The following is a 23289-nucleotide window of genomic DNA, read 5'->3' on the forward strand; positions in this document are numbered from 1 at the left end:
CCTATGCATGTCTATGCAAGCAATTCCTAATATTCCCTGGCTTATTCCCAGAAAAATGTGGATAGGATTGGGCTGTGAGGCAAAAATCCTATCCACACTTACCTGGGAGTAAGCCCTATTGACCATAATGGGACTTACTTCTGAGTAGGCATGCTTGAGCTCTGATGCTGCAATCCTATGTACACTTTCTTGGGAGTAAGCCCCATTGACTTCAGTGGGATTTACTTCTGAGTAGACAGGCATAAGATTGGGATGTGAGTTAAAGATTTGGAGGGACTTTCCCCCCCTCAATATTTCTGTACAAGTGTATATAAAAAAGGACAGTAATGGTTTTCATGAGTGCCTAATCCTGTGGCCCAGAGTAATTATTGCCAAGCCATAAGTACAGAAAACAAAATTGTGATCTAGTAAATGACTGTGGTCTAGAAATACCAAAGATTTTTTTTTTTTTAAAAACAAACACGTTTTAAAAAATGAAGAAGAAAATGATCACAGCTACATAAGCAGAGTAATTAAGTGCTGACAATACTGTACAGTGCTCCATATGCCAATGAGTAATAGCACTTTTGACCTAGTGAATGAGAAAGGAGGAAAAACTGGTAATTTCAGTCCTTGATACACTCAGTTACCATTGGGTAATCCTAAAGGGTCACATGGTCCAGGTTTCTTTTTAAAGTCATCAGTGGGTTTCTTTTTTAGGTAGAGCTGGTGTTTCCTTGGTAGTGTAATTCTTCTGGGAGGCTGATTTCATTAACTCTTCACAATGTGTGACCAATTTGTGGGAACTTGGAAGCTGGTTTCCAGTGAGAACTTTGAGGATTACATGAAAGAACTTGGTAAGAAATCAAAGGCTTGTGCTTGTTCAATATGGTTGTGCTAGGAATTTTGTATTTGCCTTTGCTCCTTGGAAATTGAGTCTGTGTGTGTTCTAAATACCCAGTCTTTCAGTCTGCCAGCAGACTGGCTTACTCCTAAATCTTGCAGCCTTTTGGGGGCATGTAGTTTGTGCTTTTTTGTTGTCGTTCCTGAATTGTTGGGTTTAATGGATTTAGGACTCCTTAATACAGAGAGTGGAATGCTACATTAGGCCAAATTATTTTTCTAGACCTGATGCTCTTAACATGCATCTAAAGCTGTCTTTATTTGGATTTGCTTTTAAATTATTCTGCATAGTAACCTTACATGTGTTTAGTAGGAAGTAAGATCATTTGAACTTGCTTATGAACAACTCTAACGTTGTGCTGTACAGTGATTAAAGAACTACTTTCAATTAAAGAGCTAATGGAGGGGATTTCAGTTATCTACTGTTGGGGGCACAAAGGGCTGAAAGGCTAACTATGCAATAGCTGTGGGTGGCCAGTGACTTTTAAGCTACATTTAGGATTACTGTAAAGATTAGATGCTCTAGGAATGTGGTAGGGGCTTGTGTTTTTTCTTTTTTCCCTTGCTTCTAGGCTAATCTACTTCAGAGCTGAACTTCTGATTCATGGGGGGGTTCTGGCTGTGAAAAGTAAACTTGCTGTTTAGTGAGTCTTCTAATAGTGGGTTTTAGAAGGTGAGGATGGGACTGTGCTTTGTGGTGGTAATGGTTCCAACGGGGCATTTATCCTGATTTCAAGACATGTTTCCTTGTACATGTGTCACTTTGTTTGTTTAAGCTTACATCTGAATAAGTGGGCACCTGATACTAGAGCTTTAGTTCATGTATCTATATGCTGACCATTAGCTAATCCTTCTAGCTTTAGTGCCCTTCTTGCCTGGCTCCTTACTTTCTAGTTCACACACACACTTCAGTACCTTTATTGGCATATTAAAAGTTTACAGAGAATAAATAACATAATAAAATAGAACAGCTTTGGAAATGTTAATTGTTAAATGTTCCAAATGTTTGGAAATGGCGGAATTTTTAGCGGTAGTCTCGAAGGCCAAAGTTTGAAGTTACTTTCTAGTTCTATAAAGCTTGTTGTGGAAAACTAGATTTGCATGCAAGAAGGTTCCTCAGTGTTACTTACAATTCAAGCATAAAAAACTTGACTATAATAAAAAGCCATCTTCTGGCTCTCTGAAATCTAGCATTAATTACACAGGCCTACAAAACTGAGGGTCAAAAGTTTTTCCCAAAATTTATGGTGGTTTGATATGAATTGCAAAAATGGCATCCATTTTGCCCTATCACATCTAGTTTTGGAGATATAGTATAGCCCCTTTAGTGAATCTCCAAAACTAGACATGATAGGGCAAAATGGATGCCATTTTTGCAATCGGCACCCCAAATATACCCAGGAATTGGTGTTTAAGGAAACAAAAGGTGTGTTGGGCTGTGTTACTGGTCAAACTTGCATTTTTTCCATAACTGCAAGCTGGCTGCTATCAAGGTTTCATATAGGAGTCTGGCAACATTCTGCCTACTTAATGCTGCTTACAGTTTCAAGTGGCTTTTGATGCAGTCAAATGAGACACTATAATTTGTGACGAACCAATTTAGATTTGAATGGTGTCTCTCTCCCTGCAGTTGGTATTTATGGGGGGGGAGGTCCTGCTGACTCAACAGGCTAGCACAGGGCTTTTCAAACTGGGGCGTCGCGATGCCCCAGCCTGCGGGCCCTGGCCCCTGCCCCCTTAAGGGTTGGGGGCAGCCTGGAGGCATTGAGGAGGCAGCTGCATGATCCCCAGGATCGCGCCGCTCAGGGAGGCTGCAGGGGCTTGGGTACTTCTGTAGCGGAGGTGGGGTGCGATTGCTCCGCATCTACTTTCACTGCTGTGGGGAGCCCTGCTGCAGTTCACACCGGGCTCCCCACACCCCTGGGAGGCTGCAGGGGTTTGGGTACGCGATCCTGGGGATCATGCCGCTGCCTTTCCCTGCCCCTGCTGCCTCCCCCCGCCCACGTAAGAACTTAGTGGCTCTCAAACTCTCCCAGAGAGTTTGAGAACCACTGGGCTAGCATGTAGTAAATGCTTTAATAAATGGTTAATAAAAATGGTTAATAAAAATAAATGGTTAATAAAAATGGTTTTATTAACTTGGATAAGTGAATATTTAAGTCTTTATTTGCTAGCTCTAGCTTTCAGAATGCCTAGTATTAAAGTGAGTAAAGCTCACAAGTTGTGAACACCTGTAGAGACATTACAGAGAATCTTTAGCCAGATGATACATGAACCAGTGGATGGAAATGGTCTACACCAGAAATCATGTAAACTAGGGGGCACTTTTAAATACTGCAGCAGAATATGCTGAACCCATTCCATGCTCCCAGAATGATTCACTCTTGTCAAGATGACGATCCAGAGAAGTAATGGTAAAATTACTGTTGAGAACTTGCTGTCTGGTCTATTCTATGCTATGCTTTAAATCTTCTGTTCTACAAGAATTTGTTGCAACCCAGTCTGAGTTGTGCTGCCATCATAACTGGTTGAGTCTTTGCAGGTCACCAAAGTCGCATGTTTATGATGGGTATGAGACCCTAATGGTGTTTGGTTTGCATTCTAGGTGTAGGATATGCTACAAGGAAGTTGGCTGGTGTTGCCAAACCCAATGTGATCATCAGCTGCAATGGTGATACTATAACCATCAAAACAGAGAGCAGCCTGAAGAACACGGTGATTTCCTTCAAGTTGGGGGAAGAGTTTGATGAGACCACGGCAGATGACAGGAAAGTAAAAGTAAGCACCCTATATTGTGTAAAGCTTTTTGATTTGAGTCTTATGGTTGCAAGAGAGTCTGTTGCTTAGAGATGCCTTGAGGAAATTCAGAGCACCTAATATTCACCTGGGGATGGTGGTAAAGACCTATATTTTCTTTACCAAGGCATGAAACTCATCATCTACCTGTGAAGAACGTGGAAATGTAATCTCCCTGGGTGGGTAGTGATAAATGTCTAGAAGCTGCTGGTGTTCATGAGTACCTCAATGGCCAGTTTACTAATCTGGCATACTTGAATGTGGGTGGTTTGTGCATGGGTTACTATTGATCCAAAATTGGTTTCAGAACTGAGCTCTGGTTCGAAGCAAGGGGATCAGCCAGAGTTGGCCTATCCCTGAGGCTGGCTGAAATGGTCACCTTGGGCAGCAGGCTGGTGGGATGCCCACTTTATCTACCCACTTTTTTTCTACTACTTAAAGAGCTTCTCCTGCTCCCTGGATCTGAAAAGCAAGAAGAATTGAACCAAAGAGGAGAGGTAGAAGCTGGCACATTACCAGATAAAGGAGGGGGCAGTGCTTGGTACACAACCTCGGGTGCTTGGAGGTCTTAGGCTAGTCCTGGGGTTGGCAAGTCTCATGCTATCTAGTACTGGAAAAGTCTGCTTTGTGCAGTAGTGAGCTCTCCCTTGTTTGGAGTTTATAGGCCTTGAGCTATTGCAAGACCTTCATTCATTTATATAAGTTCATCTTTAATCATTTATTTAAACTTATGTGAATTTATTCAAATTTTAAATGTAAATTCTTTTTTTTCCTGACCCCCGACACAGTGTCAGAGAGATGATGTGGCCCTCCTGCCAAAAACTTTGGATACCCCTGGCATAGCATAACGAAACATGTCTTAATTTGGCCAGAGTGATCTCAATAGTTATGACATGTCAACCTGGACATACTGAGCCACAGTTTTCCTTTTAACTCTTGTTTGGTGTGATGTCTGAAGTGAGCCCCTAAGTGATTTGTGGTTTGCGATGCCTTCTGCAACTATTGGCTCTCTTCTTGGGCTAGGATACCAACATGACTGCTACTCTCTTTTCCTTTGCAGAGTATTGTGACACTAGAAAATGGCTCCCTCAATCAGCTGCAGAAATGGGATGGCAAAGAGTCCACGATAAAAAGGAAAATAGGTGATGGAAAGCTTGTCGTGGTGAGTAAATTCTTTTTTTTTTTTCTTTCAAGCTGCAGTGAGGTATGAGGATAAAAACAAAGTTAATGCAAGGAAATGAAATGGAAGCAAACCCAAGGTGGCACAAATGTTCTTGGCAAGTCCAATAACATAAATGCTCCTAGCAAATGAGTTCCTTTGCCCATTAAGTTAATGAGGCATGCTATGCAAACACTAAATTGATATCAAAATGGCTCTCAGGATATGCTTAAAATGTAGGCCTATAAAAAGCTAAGTTAAATGTGTTTGAATTTATGGTAGAACATGGTATTCAATATTTTTACAAGAGTACAGAGGCTTTTTTGCCATTTGGCTGCAGAACTTGACGTGTGTACTATCAATCCTGAGTATAATATACAGACTAAAGAAGGACCCAGGCAATTAGGCAAAATGAATGTTGGCTTTACATCTAATGTGGGAAGTCTCTGCACAGTCTTCCCTATTACAAAAAAAGGTGTGGATGTCACTGGGCACCAGATCTTGTGTCGGGAAATGATAAGAGATGACACCTTTAATGGGAGATAAACAAAGCTGCCTAGTTAAAACAGTAAAATTAATACTAGAAAATATCTAAACAGTGACTGCTCCTTTGACTTATTAGCCAAAGTTTAGCAGAATAGTTGGCTTTTTCCTGTTTCTGAAATGGAGCATGCATTCATCAGTATATGAAATGCTAATGGTATGAGCAGTTCCTATTTCAGAAGCTACCATAATTTGGGAGTTGGTTGCTGGCTGCCAGCCCTTTCAAAGGATTATTGGTACTTAGAGCAGGCTACGCCTGCAAAATGACAGCAATAAAACCAAAGATAAGACTACTTGGGATTTCAAAGGTCAAGGCCAGCACCTTGGTATTGGGATCATTTCTAGTTCCAGTTTTATCGTGAAGTATAATGCCTACAGCCTGTGCTTAAATAGTTGTATTTGGAACTTATTTACCCTTGGGAAGGGGATGAGATATTTGGAGGCAGTCCTGCAGAAGAAGTTGCAATCCAAACTAGATATTATCATCACATAGATGAAGCAATTCATAATTTAGTTGGTATGTATGTAGATTCAGGTTTAAAAATGGTTTCAGGTTTCAAAACCAGCAATGGTTTCTTGGTACTTACCTGCAGGTCTTAGCTTCTGGACCAGGGGACCAGGACTAGGAAAAACAAGCTGTTTAGCATAGTATTTAAACAAATACAAGTTCTTTCTTGATTTTTGTATTAACCCATTTCTGCCCAGCCCACAGATGTAAGCACTTTATCCCTGTTGCGTATCTGCAACGTTGGACAGAAACGGCTTTAAGTAAAGAAGGGCATGACTCCAGTCTAGAAAGGACTAACTCTTGTATCTGAATTTCAATTCTGAATAATGTCACTATCAGGAGGGGGGTGGTGGATAAGGCCTGCTTCTCCCTTGGTTGCTCTGGAGCCATTCCTAAGCATGGCAACTACAAAAAAACTATGGACTGACAGCAGCAGCCTTCTGCATTGTGGGTGCCCATTGCTATGAAAGTCCCTGTGACTGTATCATTCTTGCTCACAACCATGTGGGATTGTACCATCTTCTGCACTATTTTGGTTGCATATGAAGGGAGTTAGTCTCTGGTGATTTGGGGAGACATCTTCCTATCTTATATTGGAAAATACTGTAATGGACAAGTTAAACTCATTGGGTTTCTTCAAATGCTTCTGTTTGGACAACATAATACCTAAAAAGTTTCATGTTGCATATGCTAAACAAGAGTACCAATTTACTCATACTTCTGTGTGTTTATGTTCTAGGAATGTGTTATGAACAATGTTGTCTGTACAAGAGTCTATGAGAAAGCATGAAGACTCCTCTGCTTCAAGGTCCTATTCTTGCACAGAAGGATGGAGCTCAATTCAGGGAGCTGAGGCCTTCAGTGCTATTGCTTCAAAGAGCTGAAACGTAGACCATTCCAAATGCTGTATTTAAAACAATGTGATGTGATTATACAATAAAGGATTTGCCTTGAGAAAACTATGTTGGTCTTATTCATTGTCCACAATAAAACTGCAAACAAAGCAGAAGTTCAGGTTTTGTGAGATCTGCCCAAGCTTCACTACTCGAAGTGGTACAGTAAACCTTGTATAACATTCTCTGCTCTAAAGAAAGCTCCAACTCATGAACTGTACAATTATATGTAAATGTGCATATTTTCCCAGGTGAAAATGAAACTCTTTATTGGAGTTAGTTTCAGGAAAATGGGCTGCAATTCCTTATCGTATCCACCCCAGCATACTGCAGAACACATTAATGATACATCAAGCCCCTTGGGAGATCATCTAGCCTAGCTTTTAACTCAACAGCTATCTAAAGCTGGCCAAAAGCAGCTATAGGGAGTGATGGCATCAGGAGGGAAGTACTGGGAACTTTGCCCTTCCTGTTGATGTGTATGTTCAGATGTCAGTCATGGAATTCCATTCAGCCTAGTTTGGCCTTAACTTGTAGAATTTTGCCCTCCTTTGGATGCTTCATTGACAGAGAGAAGCATGGAGATGAATCGAGGGCTAGAATGTTGGATGAGCATCACCATAGCTGGAGGGGACAGTACTACCTCAGGCACTAGAAAATATTGGGGTGGTCCCTCAGGAACCACACCACTTAGCTCCATACTCTCTGGGAGTAGTGCTTGTCTTCAGGAACAAATGCTGATCCAATAGAGCGCTGAGAGTAGGGCTTCATTATGGTACCATCAGCGCTGCCCCACATTGTGCACACACATCCTCATACAGGAATGCATGGAGGAAAGCTTCTGAAGAGGGCTTATGTAGATCATGCAACTGTCAATATGTTACCCTCCAACTATGGAAAGAGGAGCTGTTGCTTATTGCCTACCATTGGTTGCTTCCCAGAAGCTGAATAGGTGTTGGACACATTTGCTTTTTTTTAACCTAAATTGGTGTTACCCAAGCTCTATTTGAGGTCACTTTTTGCTTGTCCATTGCTGATTCATCTGCAGCCCTAGAGGCCTGACAGGGTTACTGAGATGTGAAATGTTAGGTTTTTACAAGAGTCAGGCCCATTAGAAATCTGTCTGTGACAGGTTTTAACTAGTGCCTACCTTGGTGATACATAGGCTGGCTAGAGCTGTTCTAGGACATAGCAGGCCTTCTGGTCAGCATTTTCAACTCTTAGCAATCCTTTGAAAGAATCTTAGCAACCAAAAGCTTTGAAGTTGACTTACTTGGTAATTCCATTCAGGTGAAACAAGGGAAGAAAGGAAACTACTTGGATTAATTTTTTTTTAGTTCGGTAGTCAGAATTCTTAATAAAATAGGGTTTTTTCTGCATGTGCATTTGTATCTTAGGCATACAGTTGCCTAGAGATTGCCTGTTTGCACATTTTCTTGAAAAGGGGGGTATTAACAGGTCAGCCCCAGAAAGGGCCGAATTCCTTAGCCTATCCAGAATTCATATTGGTTTCAGGCAACCGGAGTGCCAGTATATATCCTATGGCTGTTAAAAATAGCCCTGGTTAGTATATTCTCTGGCTTGGGCTGTGCTTTTACTCTATACCTAACTGAGGACTTTAAATTAGTGTTGGGCAAGCTCTCCCTAATCAGGATCAATACTTGATTATTAAAAATAAATAAATTACCTCCAGCTCAAAAAAATTGTTTATTTGTATGGAGCTCAATTCAGGTCACACCCCTAATGATGTCATTGGGAACACAACGGAGTCCAGTCTCCTTCCCCTTCACACCTGCCAACCTGTGACCTGCGCCCAGGTCCTTCTCCCTTGCAGTCATCTTTCTTGCTGCTCCAGCAGTGGTAGGGGAAGGAATAGACATCTGGCTTCCTTTTCCCTTAATACATGACACACTACTATGGCTGCATGTCTGACAAAGAATTCTGGGAAGTGCTATTTTCCCATTGCTTTTGACATTTCCTGGTGCCATTTTCAGCAGTAGAACTAGAAAAAATGACACTTCCCAGTGCTTCTTGAGCGTGGTGATCAGTCATACCAGCATGCCAGGCATTAGAAAGAGGAGGAGAAAAAAGAATCTCTTTCCACTGAAGAGAGCAAAATAATTAAGTGCAGGAAGAAGGGGCTTGGTGATGGGGGAATAACTGGGAGGATGAGATAGGGAGATGGCTTGTGTTCCTCTCTGGCCTGAATTTTCATCTGAGCTGGAAAAGAACTTGCAAGGCAATGTTTACTGCCTTGTACTGTCCAAAGTACCAAATACCTTGTATTGTCTGAAGTTTGGATGTCCAAAGAACATAAGAACAGCCCCACTGGATCAGGCCATAGGCCCATCTAGTCCAGCTTCCTGGATCTCACAGCAGCCCACCAAATGCCCCAGGGAGCACACCAGATAACAAGAGACCTCATCCTGGTGCCCTCCCTTGCATCTGGCCTTCTGACATAGCCCATTTTTAAAATCAGGAGGTTGCGCATACACATCATGGCTTGTACCCCATAATGGATTTTTCCTCCAGAAACGTGTCCCCTTTTTAAAGGTGTCCAGGCCAGATGCCATCACCACATCCTGTGGCAAGGAGTTCCACAGACCAACCACATGCTGTGTAAAGAAATATTTTCTCTTGTCCGTTCTAACTCTCCCAACACTCAATTTTAGTGGATGTCCCCTGGTTCTGGTGTTACGTGAGAGTGTAAAGAGCATCTCCCTATCCCCTGCATAATTTTGTATGTCTCAATCATGTCCCCCCTCAGGCGTCTCTTTTCTAGGCTGAAGAGGCCCAAACGCCGTAGCCTTTCCTCATAAGGAAGATGCCCCAGCCCCGTAATCATCTTAGTCGCTCTCTTTTGCACCTTTTCCATTTCCACTATGTCTTTTTTGAGATGTGGCGACCAGAACTGGGCACAATACTCCAGGTATGGCCTTACCATTGATTTGTACAATGGCATTATAATATTAGCCGTTTTGTTCTCAATACCTTTCCTAATGATCCCAAGCATAGAATTGGCCTTCTTAACCGCCGCTGCACATTGGGTCGACACTTTCATCTACCTGTCCACCACCACCCCAAGATCACTCTCCTGATCTGTCACAGACAGCTCAGAACCCATTAGCCTATATGTGGTTTTGATTTTTTGCCCCAATGTGCATGACCTTACACTTACTGACATTGAAGTGCATCTGCCATTTTGTTGCCCATTCTGCCAGTCTGGAGACATCCTTCTGGAGCTCCTCACAATCACTTCTGGTCTTCACCACTCGGAAAAGTTTGGTGTCATCTGCAAACTTTGCAACCTCACTGCTCACCCCTGTCTCCAGGTCATTTATGAAGAGGTTGAAGAGCACTGGTCCCAGGACAGATCCTTGGGACACACCCCTTTTTAACCTCTCTCCATTGTGAAAATTGCCCATTGACACCCACTCGCTGCTTCCTGGCCTCCAGTTCTCAATCCATGAGAGGACCTGTCCTCTAATTCCCTGACTGTGGAGTTTTTTCAGTAGCCTTTGGTGAGGGACCGTGTCGAACGCCTTCTGAAAGTCCAGATATATAATGTCCATGGGTTCTCCCGCATCCACATGCCTGTTGACCTTTTCAAAGAATTCTATAAGGTTCGTGAGGCAAGACTTACCCTTACAGAAGCCATGCTGATTCTCCCTCAGCAAGGCCTGTTCGTCTGTGTTTTGAGATTCTATCTTTGATGAGGCATTCCACCATCTTACCCGGTATAGAGGTTAGGCTGACCGGCCTATAGTTTCCCGGGTCCCCCCTCTTTCCCTTTTTAAAGATAGGCGTGACATTTGCTATCCTCCAATCTTCTGGCACCGTGGCCGTTTTGAGGGACAAGTTGCATATCTTAGTCAAGAGATCAGCAACTTTATTCTTCAATTCCTTAATAACTCTTGGGTGGATGCCATCAGGGCCCGGTGTCTTATTGATCTTTAGGACTTTAGACTTATTGATCTAAAGGATCTCCTCTATGGAGAACTAGTGCAGGGAAAGTGCCCTACAGGTAGACCACAGCTTTAGGACCCTTTAGACTTATTGATCCAAAAGATCTTCTCTATGGAGAACTAGTGCAGGGAAAGTGCCCTACAGGTAGACCACAGCTGCGATACAAGGATATGTGCAAGAGGGATCTGAAGGCCTTAGGAATGGACCTCAACAGATGGGAAATCTTGGCTTCTGAGCATCCCGCTTGGAGGCAGGCTGTGCAGCATGGCCTCTCCCAGTTTGGAGAGACACTTGTCCAACAGACTGAGGCAAAGAAGGAAGGCCCATAGCTAGGGAGACAGACCAGGGACAGATTACATTTGCTCTCATTGTGGAAGGGATTGTCACTCCCAAATCGGCCTCTTCAACCACACTAGACACTGTTCCAGAACCACCATTCAGAGCGTGATACCAGTCTCAGTCTTCTGAGACTGAAGGATGCTAACTCTAACTGAGGCAAGCCATACAAACTTTACTGCTTGCATAACTCAGTTAAAAGCAGTAGAGAAAAGCTTCCTCTGCATGCCTAAGGTTCCTTGCAAAGCAATCCCTATGCTTATTTACTTGGAAGCAAATCCTACAGTGTCCAATAGGGCTTGCTCCTTAGTAAGGGCAGGGATGGGAACTCGAGTCAGGTGACTCGAGTCCAAGTCATGAAAATCAGAATTTTTCAGTGTCTTCTAGAGACTTGTCACCCATGCCAATGACTCAACAAAACACTCCTGACTCGTGTGTCACCATGGGCTTGAATTTGAGTCACCCACAAACAGCTACAGGTTCCACTGCATCCATCTTGCTCAAAAAACCTCTTGTGTTGATCTGGAAGCTGGGTTTTGAGCACATGAGCAACAGCTCCAGCAGCAGCAGTAGGGAACATTATGTTTAGAGACGGGGGCAGGGTGGTGGTGGAGCGAAATGGTTAACTACTTTGGGTTTGGGCTTTAAAAGTGCAAGGTCGTGATGCAGAACTTGTAACAGCTTTTGCAGAAGTATCTATTTTTGCTGTTGCGTATATGCAACATTGGACAAAAATGGTTTAAAACGCTTTAGAACATCCCTTCCCTCAGCTGCTGTGCATGTGTGAAAGGCAAATTTGGCTTTTAATGATCCTGTGTAAGGCTGAAAAGTTAACTGATGATCATGCAGGATTTACAATTGCATTTCCACTGCCCTGCTTTTATTGTGCCATCTGTGTGCCATCTGAGGTACATTTTCAGTTCTTGACTACCAGTTGTCTTAGAGGTAGATGAGCCCAGATAAAAACTTTTGTTGGAAACATGCTTAGGTGATTGTGAAAGAGGGACTCTCAGTATACGAAAAAGCCAATATAATTCAAGCTATAGCATTATGAATTCAAACCTCTGGTTTTGATGTGATTAGAGACCCAAACATCTTTGTGACATCTTTGTGTTTTGAAAATTATCTCATTGTGTGTGTCCAAGGGCCCAGTCTGCTACGCACTCTCACGGGATACTTCTGAGAACCAATGTTGTTTTCAGGGTGTCCCACTCTGCTACTGTGCCAGAGCTTTCTTCAGGCTTAACACCACCAAGCTCATGTTAACGTCTCCACATCACCACCCTAACCGGTCTGCTTTATGACATAGTGGAGGAGGTGGTGGCAGGCGCAATGCTGCTTGTCTCTGGCACTCACATGAATGGCTTTGGACAAAGTTCCTATTGTTCGGCCTCTGACGTTCTCCATCTGCGTTGGGTGCCCCTAAGAACGACATGACCTGGGCATCTTTTAAAAAGACACCATTGTGATACGTGTGGCTCATACAAGCCTTCTCCTCCAAGGAACTGTTCCTGTCACTTCTCTGAGGGAGACCCTGCCTTGCAAAAATGTGCAACAAATTTGTGGGAACCTGGAAGCTTGTCTCTAGTGAAAACTTTGATGATTACGTGAAAGAATTGGGTGAGCCATTTTTTTGATCTGGTGATCAAAGCTGCATTGCTATATTTTTCCAGCATGTCTTCTTCTGAGAGCTGTGAAATTTTCAGTCAGGTTCCTTCACTTGGAATTTCAGCATCTTGAAAGGAAGGGTGAAAAGAGCATTCATTTTATCTGTCTTACTAATCATTTTCAGGCTGTCTTTTCATTTCGTTTCAGAAGAGAAACAAATGGTTGAATTATTCAGTGATCTGTGTTCTGTACAGTTTCACCTACTACTGATAGTCCTCTGTTTTTATGTGAATGAATTGGGGCTTTTTCACAGAACTGTGTCATGTATCAAGCATACTTTAAAAAAAATCCTTTTAATGCTACCTTACAAGTTCTATATAAGGCTTTAGAAAATTGTACTTTCAATGTAACTACATAAATGACCCAGATTAATTCTGTTTGTTTCAAGAGCTAAACTCCATCCCTGAAGATGTCTAACTGATTGATTCTGATATGTTTGGAATAAAAACATGGTTTTCAATTTTGACAAAGAATTAGGATTTAAGGAATTACAACAGAATTAAAATTAAGATTGGCTAGCATTTACATGTTCATGTTTTCCTTTACATCGTGTTTGGAGAATTTTAAAGATTATGGTATTGTGTTGTAGCTGTTTGAAAATGATGTACTGCTCAGCCCAGACAGAAATCAACTTCCTATAGATTATCGGCCATGGTTTTAAAACAATTTCCTACTGTATTTTAAAGACTCTGGTGTGTAGTGACACCTAAGATAAACTCTGTGTGGGGGAAAAGATGTGTAGATCATGTATAAAGGAAGATCCAAGAATTACTTTTCTGATGAGAACTCTGACTGGGCTGCTTACATTTGTGTATTCATGAGGAAATGACACAAACTGTACTTCATATGCAAGAGTACTTATGAGCCTAATCCTATGCAACCTTCCAGCACCAATGCAGCTGCAATTGAGTCCCAACATAAAAGAAGAAGCATTCCCTTACCTTGAGGAAGCCTCTGTCTTCCCATTCACTGCAGGATGCACCGGATGCCCTGGTGGCACAGATGCATTGGTGCTGGGAAGTTGGATAGGACTGGGCCATATGTTTTTTTTATAACTAATTACATGATTCCCAAATGCACATTCATCATTTGATGATGGTGCAGCAATAACACATTATCTGTACTTGTGGATGAGCCATAACAGGTCAAAAACCATAGACAGAAAGTTCTGATTTCAAGATATGGTTTCAAACGCTAACCTTTCCACTAGAATTGTTTCACTCATTCAAGCTGTGATTCCTTAAGAGTTGGTCCTCAACTGATGAGACTGCCATCTTGATCAGTAGGAAAATGTCAATGTCATGAAATAGTGCTGAAAGCAGCCTGTTGGCTCTGGGCTTCTCTTCAAGTCAGTGGTATTTACTGTCATTCTGAGATCACTTGCCATTTTAAACCTTAGCATGGTTAGAAGTTCACCTTTACCTTTTAAGATACAGTGTGGAAAGCCCTGTTTATTAAAAGTTAGTCCTGAGATAGACATTTGTGGTTATTCATGTTGCTGACGTTTTCGTCTTCTTTTTTAAATTTATCCTTTCAATGGATATTTTTAATGTGATTTTGTAATGTGTGTCACAGAATACAGAGTTACTTGCCACAAGGCGTATAACAATATTTTCTGTGCCTCTCTTGTAGGAGTGGGGTTGGCTACCCGCAAACTTGGCAGCCTGGCCAAGCCCAAAGTCATCATCAGCATGAAGGGTGACGAGATAACCATCAGAACCGAAAGTGCCTTCAAAACTACACAGATCACTTTCAGGTTGGGGCAGGAATTTCATGAGACCACAGCAGATAACAGGAAAACCAAGGTGAGAGAGTTTTTCCCATTTGTTCTTGTAATCTCCAAATTGCATAAGTAGAAAGCATTTTGTTCCTCTTAAAATGCTCTGTAAGGTCTCACGTTCAGCACATGGCCTGCTTAAACCAAGATCATTTGAAATGGGAGATATTACAAAACATGGATATGCTAGTAAGACATTTTCAAATCACTCAAGAGGTACCATTTCAGATTTTAGAGCAGCACTCTCCAAACCAGATCCAGGGTTTGGAAAAAGCCCTTCCCCCCATGAGCTGTGCTTCCATGTCCCTGGGCCCAGATCAGTCTGAAAGTGACACAGTGTCGTGGCAGAATGGTAAGCTGTGTTTGGGATGGGGAGGGCTTTTTCGGGATACAGTCATCTCCAGTTTGGAGACTGCTGTTACAGTGAGTAAAATGTTCTCGGCAAGGTGATGGATATATCCAGTTATGCTGCAAAACAAGCAGAATGTACTATACTTTAAGTACACTTTCAAAATATCTAGTTGCCAATACAACTCAAATGACTACTCTTTTCTTAATCAAAAGGATATCCCAATTACTACTGAAGTCTGAAAGGGAGATGTGTATAAATATTCTCTGAGAGGTAGTTATGTTAGTCTGCAGCAGAAAAAACAACAAAATGAGCTGTGTGCTGTGGCAAAAATTCCTTGGATCACAGTTCATTAGATGTATGAAATGTAATCCTGATTAGGCAGATTAGACCTAGGGGTAGAGTAAGAAAGGAAAAAAAATCTCTCTGTCTATGTATGTGTCTGCCAAAACAACAACAACAGGTTACCATGCTTCCATGACTCAAAAGCTGAAAGTTGGCACAGACATAGAGGACAATCCTAACCAGTAAGTCCTATTTTGTTCAATGGGGCTTACTTTCAGGAAAATGTGGTTAGGACTGCAGCCATAGTTCAACAGAAACTGGTTATAAGTGTTTGAAAATAGCGTATCTTTTACACATCCAGCTGCAGCTATTAGTGTGTGTCTATGTTTGCAGAATGCAACCTTCAGTTAGTGGTGTATGTGCTTGTACTGTATATCTCCTTCTTTCCTCAATAAATTATTAATCAAAGTATATTTGTTCTTTGGGAATTTGCAGACTGTGGTAAATTTAGAAAAAGGCGCATTAGTTCAAGTGCAAAAGTGGAATGGCAAGGAGTCAACAATAAGGAGAAAACTAGTTGATGGGAAAATGGTGGTGGTAAGTAAACTGTTCTAAATTATTCAGGACCTAATCCAGACAATGTCAAACCCCCTTAACCCCCATTTGTTTCAATGAAAGAAATATGAACACATACTGAACTCTTCCTTTGTAGTGATTCGGGCTTGAAGGAGTGTGCCCAACAAAGACTTGCAGAAAGCCTGACTGTGAAAATGAATAGTGCCAGCCCTCCGAGTGGCGCTAAGGCTCAGCACCGACTGGCCCAGCGCCAGTGCTCCCTTCTCTCCAAGTACCACAGATGTGCTTTACAGCACCTTTGCGACACTTGTACTGCCGGTGCTAAAGAGCTCAGGATTGGGATGTAAGGGACTGGGCTCTAGTTGGAAGGTTGCAGCAGGAAAGATGCTTTCGGTAGAATAGCACAATTTCACATTGTGGTATAGCAGTAGTCTAGTATCCAATTTCTTTTGTGAGTTCACTTTTGCCACGTCCTCCACCATTTTCTTCTTAGACACAAGAGAGACAGAGCGGTGGGGAAACGGAAACTATGCAATTGTAACTTCAGCTTAATTACAAGAGTGAATCATGGGGTTGTTCTAAAGCAGGGGTGCTCAATAGGTAGATCGCGATCTACCGGTAGATCGCGAGGCAAAATGAGTAGATCGCGGAGTGCCGACCCCCCCTTCAGGTGCTTCTGGGAGGAAATGCCGGGAGTAAGGCCCATTGTACTCAATGGGGCTTACTCCCAGGTAAGTGTGGCTAGGATTGCAGCCTCACAGCCTAATCCTAGGCATGTCTACTCAGGAGTAAGTCCTGTTATACTCAGTGGGGCTCAAGGTACACCAACATACATTGTACACATAAATGTTATATGTTATGATGGCGCGAACATTGTAAAACAAACTCTGGTAGATCTCCGGGCCTTGCTGGGTTTCAAAGTAGCTCTCGAGCCAAAAAAAGTGTGAGCACCCCTGTTCTAAAGGCTTTGTGGAAAGGTTGGTTTCAATAAGTATTTGAAAGAATAAAATAGGAAATTTCGTGCAAGGTTTTGGAATTTGGAGAAGACAGTTTTGGAACCTTTTTATGAGTTTATGTATAACTCAGTATTTCCATACACAAGAAGCACAAGAAGAACCCCCTGGAGAGGGTATTCGATTCAGGGATGGCTCCATAAGTGAAACCTAGTGGGGCATGTCTCAGAGGCCCATGCCTACACAAGGGCCAACAACCATGTCTGGCCAACTCCTGAAACACTAAGGACCTGCTGCATCTGCTACTCCCTATCACTATCCAGTAATGTAGGAACCATGTGGGCACAATTGTGGAGGGACAGGCATTCCTGGAAGGGGAAGGGCAAAAAGCTAAATTTTTCAAGCACCTGAACACCAGGGTCCCTCCCCCTCGCCTGCAGAGCCATTTGGAGGACCCTCACAGGTCTCTTGCTCCAGGTCCCCAAAAAGCTGGAGTCACAACTGATTCTACAATCTGCATTCTGCTGGGTAAGATCCAGACAATTGAGGTTGATGCATGTACCTAGTACTACTTACTACAGTAGGCAATGAATGCAGAGTCCAAATTATCTTTTTATCTTTTAGGAATGCAGCATGAAAGGCACCACTTGCACAAGAGTCTATACAAAGGTGTGACGAAACTCCATGTGTCTTGGCTTGAGTCCGTATCATTGGATCTACATTACTGCCATGGGGGAAAATGTCATCAACCTGCTTTTTTTCCTCATTTCCTTTTACTGAAGAACAACTAAACCTACATTTCAAAATTGTTGTGTAAGTAATAGTGATTCAATAAAGGCTTACCACTGTACAAAGCACAGGTATGTTATTCTAGTATGTTAAAGAATTTGCAGATGGCCCTTCTGGGGACATTGCCAAGGGTTGGTTTGTTTTTTTTAGTAACATGTACTGTCTTCTTGAACATATAATACTGCTTTATACTGAATCAGACCAATGGTCCATGTAGCTCAGTATTGTCAACACTGAGGGGCAGAAGCTCTCCAGGGTTTCAGACGGAGGCCTTTTCTTTTTTGTATGCTGCTGATGTCTGAAATTGGGACCTTCTGCATGCAAAGCAGAAACTCTGTTAGTCTAATTAAAAATGTCTAGGCTTTAAGGCCATGGTCCAACAGAGCACCTTTCTCTGTTGGACCATGGTAGGTACTCTTGAAGGTACTCTGTTGGACCATGGCCTTCAAGCCATGAGGAGTGATGTAATACTGGGGGCGTACTATCATCCTCCAGACCAGAAACCTGAAGGGGACCTTGAAATGAGGAAACAGATCAGGGAGGTGACAAGGAGGGGCAGGGTTGTAATCATGGGAGACTTCAATTATCCTCATATTGACTGGGTCAATTTGTGTTCTGGTCACGAAAAGGAGACCAGATTCCTTGACATGCTAAATGACTGTGTCTTAGAGCAGCTAGTCATGGAGCCCACCAGAGGACAGATGACTCTGGATTTAATATTGTGCAGTACTCAGGACCTGGTTAGAGATGTCGATGTTACAGAGCCTTTCTGGAACAGTGATCATGCTGCGATCCGTTTTGACATGCACATCCGGGGAAGAGCACTGGGTAAATCTCTCACAAAAACCCTTGACTTCCGATGGGCAGACTTCCCTCAAATGAGGAGGCTGGTTAGAAGGAGGTTGAAAGGGGAGGTAAAAAGAGTCCAATCTCTCCAGAGTGCATGGAGGATGCTTAAAACAACAGTAACAGAGGTCCAGCGGAAGTGTATACCGCAAAGGAAGAAGGGCTCAACTAAGTCCAGGAGGGTGCCCGCATGGCTAACCAGCCAAGTTAGAGAGGCCGTAAAGGGCAAGAAAGCTTCCTTCTGTAAATGAAAGTCTTGCCCTAATGAGGAGAATAAAAAGGAACATAAACTGTGGCAAAAGAAATGTAAGACGGTGATACGGGAGGCCAGAGAGACTATAAGGAACACATGGCCAGCAGTATTAAGGGAAATAATAAAAGCTTCTTCAAATATGTTAGAAGCAGGAAACCCGCCAGAGAAGCGGTTGGCCCTCTGGATGGTGAGGGAGGGAAAGGGAAGATAAAAGGAGACTCAGAGATGGCAGAGAAATTAAATGAGTTCTTTGCATCTGTCTTCACGGCAGATACCGCTGCCAGAACAGCCCCTCCTGACCGGGGAGTTAAGTCAGATAGAGGTTAAAAGAGAAGATGTTTCAGACCTAATTGATAAGTTAAAGATCAATAAGTCACCGGGCCTTGATTACATCCACCCAAGAGTTATTAAGGAATTGAAGAATGAAGTTGCTGATCTCTTGACTAAAATATGCAACTTGTGCCTCAAAATGGCCACAGTGCCAGAGGATTGGAGGATAGCAAATGTTACACCGATCTTTAAAAAGGGAAGGAAGGGGGACCTGGGAAACTATAGGGCGGTCAGCCTAACATCTATACCGGGTAAGATGGTGGAATGCCTCATCAAAGATAGAATCTCAAAACACATAGATGAACAAGCCTTGCTGAGGGAGAATCAGCATGGCTTCTGTAAGTCTTGCCTCACGAACCTTATAGAATTGTTTGAAAAGGTCAACAGGCATGTGGATGCGGGAGAACCTGTACACATTATATATCTGGACTTTCCGAAGGTATTTGACATGGTCCCTCACCACAGGCTGCTGAAAAAACTCCATAGGCAGGGAATTAGAGGGAGGTCCTCTCCTGGATTGAGACCTGGTTGAAGACCAGGAAACAGAGAGTGGGTGGCAAAGGGCAATTTTCACAGTGGAGAGAGGTGAAAAGCGGTGCAACCCAAGGATCTGTCCTGGGACCGATGCTTTTCAACCTCTTCATAAATGACCTGGAGACAGGGGTGAGCAGTGAGATGGCTAAATTTGCAGATGACACCAAACTTTTCTGAGTGGTGAAGACCAGAAATGATTGTGAGGAGCTCCAGAAGGATCTCTCCAAACTGGCAGAATGGGCAGCAAAATGGCAGATGCGTTTCAATGTAAGTGAGTGTAAAGTCATGCACATTGGGGGGAAAATCAAAACTTCACATATGAAGTGACAGATCAGGAGAGAGATCGTGGGGTGATGGTGGACAGGTCGACGAAAGTGTCAATCCAATGTGCGGCGGCAGTGAAGAAGGCCAATTCTATGCTTGGGATCATTAGAAAAGGTATTGAGAACAAAACGGCTAATATTATAATACCATTGCACAAATCTATGGTAAGGCCACACCTGGAGTATTGCGTCCAGTTCTGGTTGCCACATCTCAAAAAGGACATAGTGGAAATGGAAAAGGTGCAAAAGAGAGCAACTAAGATGATTACTGGGCTGGGGCACCTTCCTTATGAGGAAAGGCTATGGCACTTGGGCCTCTTCAACCTAGAAAGGGGGGGGCATGATTGAGACATACAAAATTATGCATGGGAAGGATACAGTGGATAGAGAGATGCTCTTTACACTCTCACATAACACCAGAACCAGGGGACATCCACTAAAATTGAGTGTTGGGAGAGTTAGGACAGACAAAAGAAAATATTTCTTTACCAAGCATGTGGTTGGTCTGTGCAACTCCTTGCCACAGGATGTGGTGATGGCATCTGGCCTGGATGCCTTTAAAAGGGGATTCAACAAGTTTCTGGAGGAAAAATCCATTATGGGTTACAAGCCATGATCCGTATGTGCAACCTCCTGATTTTAGAAATGGGCTATGTCAGATGCAAGGGAGGGCACCAGGATGCAGGTCTCTTGTTATCTGGTGTACTCCCTGGGGCGTTTGGTGGGCCGCTGTAAGATACAAGAAGCTGGACTAGATGGGCCTATGGCCTGATCCAGTGGGGCTGTTCTTATGTTCTTATAAGCCCTGACATTTTTAATTGGACTATTGGGCATTCCAGCCATGACAGCCTCAGTATGTATTTAGAAGATCTGCTGCTGAATTATTTTCCTGAACCTGCATTTAGTCACACAGGCCATGCTATAAGGCCATTCTATAAACTATGTTGTACACTTCTACATGGGCACTGTATGACATACAATTGATTACAAGAACATGTGTTCACCTTGAAATTTGTCCACACACACCAGAACCTTGGAAAATCTAAGAATCTCCATAAAATGGAACCGTATGCAGTACAAACATGCTAAATTGTACGTATGCAGTACAAACATGCTAAACACTACTATCATTGTAAAAAGGAGCACTGTCACTGAGTGGGTGAGGATGGAGAGCGATAAGCTGCACCCAGAATAGCTGAAGCTTTGAAGGATTCTTTGGTTTATGTCATTTTTACCCTCTGTATGAGATGCTCTTTTGCCCTCTTGCTGCTCAGCTGCCCTCTTGCCTTCATTTCTTTTTGTTTGTTCTTTCACTGTTTTAGGGAGTTTTATACGCTCTCTCTCTCTCTCTCTCTCTCTCTCTCTCTCTCTCTCTGGCAAGTTTTCTGTAGAGCAACAGTCATTAGCAAGAGTGTCATGGGAGCTGGGAGTTTTTTCCAGAACAGGAAAAGTACAACTTTGCTGATAGCACTAAAGACAAAAACAAGTGAGGAAGAGGAACATTATATCAGTGCAGAGGTAACATCAACTCAACTCTGAAGCTTTTGTCCTGACTAATATTAAGAGAACTTGGAAGATTGGAAAAAGAGAGACTCTGAAACCATACAGACCTTTCTGAAAACACTCTTTGGTCACATTCTGTGTTTCAGCTTAAAGGGGTTTAAACATGTTTACGTGAGCGTTCATACACTCTATTTATAACTTCTTTTTCTTCCTCTTTTCAAATTGTCTGATTGGATCAAGTTTTCTATGGATACATCATAATCCTATTCCTACCTAATTTTTTTTCCCTTTAATGTGACCTTCAATTTGGCATGATCCCACTGTGCCTCACATATAGTTTATTTTGACTTTCCCCTGTTGGGACAGGTGCACATGATCAATCTGCTGAGTTGAGCATCTTATAAAGTTTGTTTGTGACTTCTCATACTCAGAACTTAGGACAGTAAAGCAAGTAATTAAAACAAAATTTAAAAAGAAAAAAGAGAATTAAAAGATGAGTTGCTGTTCAAAACCCCTGAGATAAACTATCAAATGCAATTCAGTGATCCTTTTCAAAAGACATTTCTGATTAAAAACATCTTGAACAATGAAAGAGAATGCAGAGATGAAGCCTGGCAGAATTTTACAAGATGAACACCACAACATGAAACATTCTGCTCCAACCCCTTACAGGGCTATCATCATAAAGGAGGGTAAATCCTCAACTGCTAATCCAGAAAAATCCTCAACTGCTAATCTGGGCTGGCTCATGACCTCCTGACACCTGATGCTTACCAGCCTCTGCTCCTCCCACTCTCCAATGTTCTAACTCAGAATTCTCATCCTCTCAACATTTCCTCTTCCTCTATGTCCCCTTCTTCCTTTTCTGAGCCCAGGAGTGGAAGGAGAAACAGAAGCAGTGGAAGTAAGTATGTGGACAGAGATTGGCACCAATATTCCCTCTAAGTGGTCCAAGAAGCTGTGTGGACTGTTAGGTTGCTGAGTGGCAGACTGACATGGAGCTTTCTGATTCTGTGGCAGCTCCAGAAGGGGATGAATGTCCCCTTCTCTCGAGGAGGTGGTGGCAGCTGCCTGGGGTGTGTTGGATACCGTGACAGCCATTTTTGTTGCTGCTGCAGCCCCATGCTCTGGGCAGCTATGGATTGGACTGTAATTTAGTAGTGTTAACTACCATTTGAACGTCAGGGTTCTGATGAAGAAATGTTCATATAGCAAAAAGCATTGTGGAGACTGAACTCCACTACCAAAACCTCCTAAAAGACAGATCATTTGAAAATGTGTGCTAGACTATAGCATTCCAATTTCCTTCATAATTCATGGAAATAATCAGATTATCTAGCAGGTGATTACTGCATATCTTGCTATTCAGCATGAAACATTGCATTGGGTAATGAGTCATTGGGATGCTGATGGGAAAGTTAGTATCCTGAAAATAAAGATAGCATATTATGGACCAAAGGGAAAAAAACATCATTTGATATTTGAAAGCAGCGTAGTCCCCAAGGCGAAATATGGGTGCAGCTTTTTACAAAAACAGTTCATAATGCTGAGTTCTGTTTGCAATCACTCCCGGATTGGCCTTTTCAGCCACACTAGACGCTGTGCCAGAACCACCTTTCAGAGCGCGATACCATAGTCTTTCGAGACTGAAGGTTGCCAATACAATGTTTGCATTTACTGTATCAATATCTAAACATGCTTTTCCATGTGTTGTTTCCTTCCAACAATCTGAAATAAAGGAAAGGAAAAGCTTCAGGGATTTAGAATGGAATAGCCAAGTTTCTTTTCCAGGTCAGCAGTTTGGTTTAGGGCCAGCAGTTTAACCCCAAAGTTGTTGCCATATGTGGACAAACATCATTCAAGGAACTATGTGTTCACTTGTGCATTTCAAAAGAGACCTTAGTCTATTTGCCAAAAGATGAAAAATATGTGAATACTGTCAAGTTACAGACAAAGAAAACTAGTCATGATGGAGGCTGCAATCCTAGACTTGCTTTTCTAGCAGTAAGCACCATTGAAT

At 42.6% G+C, this 23289-nt stretch overlaps 2 protein-coding genes across 2 annotated transcripts; both read left to right on the top strand.

Moving 5' to 3' along the window:
• Positions 1-689: 689 nt before the first annotated feature.
• On the top strand, positions 690-6847 carry LOC136648041 (fatty acid-binding protein, adipocyte-like). The gene is made up of 4 exons (XM_066624003.1): positions 690-836; positions 3488-3660; positions 4739-4840; positions 6628-6847. Exons 1-4 carry the CDS (start codon positions 764-766, stop codon positions 6676-6678), a joined length of 399 nt encoding a protein of 132 aa, XP_066480100.1. The 5' UTR covers positions 690-763; the 3' UTR covers positions 6679-6847.
• Positions 6848-12630: 5783 nt separating this feature from the next.
• LOC136648002 (myelin P2 protein-like) lies at positions 12631-17383 on the top strand. The gene is made up of 4 exons (XM_066623937.1): positions 12631-12703; positions 14384-14556; positions 15658-15759; positions 17316-17383. Exons 1-4 carry the CDS (start codon positions 12631-12633, stop codon positions 17364-17366), a joined length of 399 nt encoding a protein of 132 aa, XP_066480034.1. The 3' UTR covers positions 17367-17383.
• The last annotated feature ends 5906 nt before the right edge of the window (positions 17384-23289 follow it).

This window comes from Tiliqua scincoides, chromosome 4 (assembly GCF_035046505.1).
Source record: "Tiliqua scincoides isolate rTilSci1 chromosome 4, rTilSci1.hap2, whole genome shotgun sequence".
Taxonomy (NCBI): Eukaryota; Metazoa; Chordata; class Lepidosauria; order Squamata; family Scincidae; genus Tiliqua; species Tiliqua scincoides.

Bases quoted from the DNA above. Each gene is read 5' to 3' on its own strand.
- LOC136648041 (XM_066624003.1), top strand. From the start codon at position 764: ATGTGTGACCAATTTGTGGGAACTTGGAAGCTGGTTTCCAGTGAGAAC. The intron at 837-3,487 runs GTAAGAAATCAA...TTTGCATTCTAG, and splicing joins GGATTACATGAAAGAACTTG to GTGTAGGATATGCTACAAGG. The intron at 4,841-6,627 runs GTGAGTAAATTC...TTTATGTTCTAG, and splicing joins GTGATGGAAAGCTTGTCGTG to GAATGTGTTATGAACAATGT.
- LOC136648002 (XM_066623937.1), top strand. From the start codon at position 12,631: ATGTGCAACAAATTTGTGGGAACCTGGAAGCTTGTCTCTAGTGAAAAC. The intron at 12,704-14,383 runs GTGAGCCATTTT...CCTCTCTTGTAG, and splicing joins TGATTACGTGAAAGAATTGG to GAGTGGGGTTGGCTACCCGC. The intron at 14,557-15,657 runs GTGAGAGAGTTT...GGGAATTTGCAG, and splicing joins CAGATAACAGGAAAACCAAG to ACTGTGGTAAATTTAGAAAA.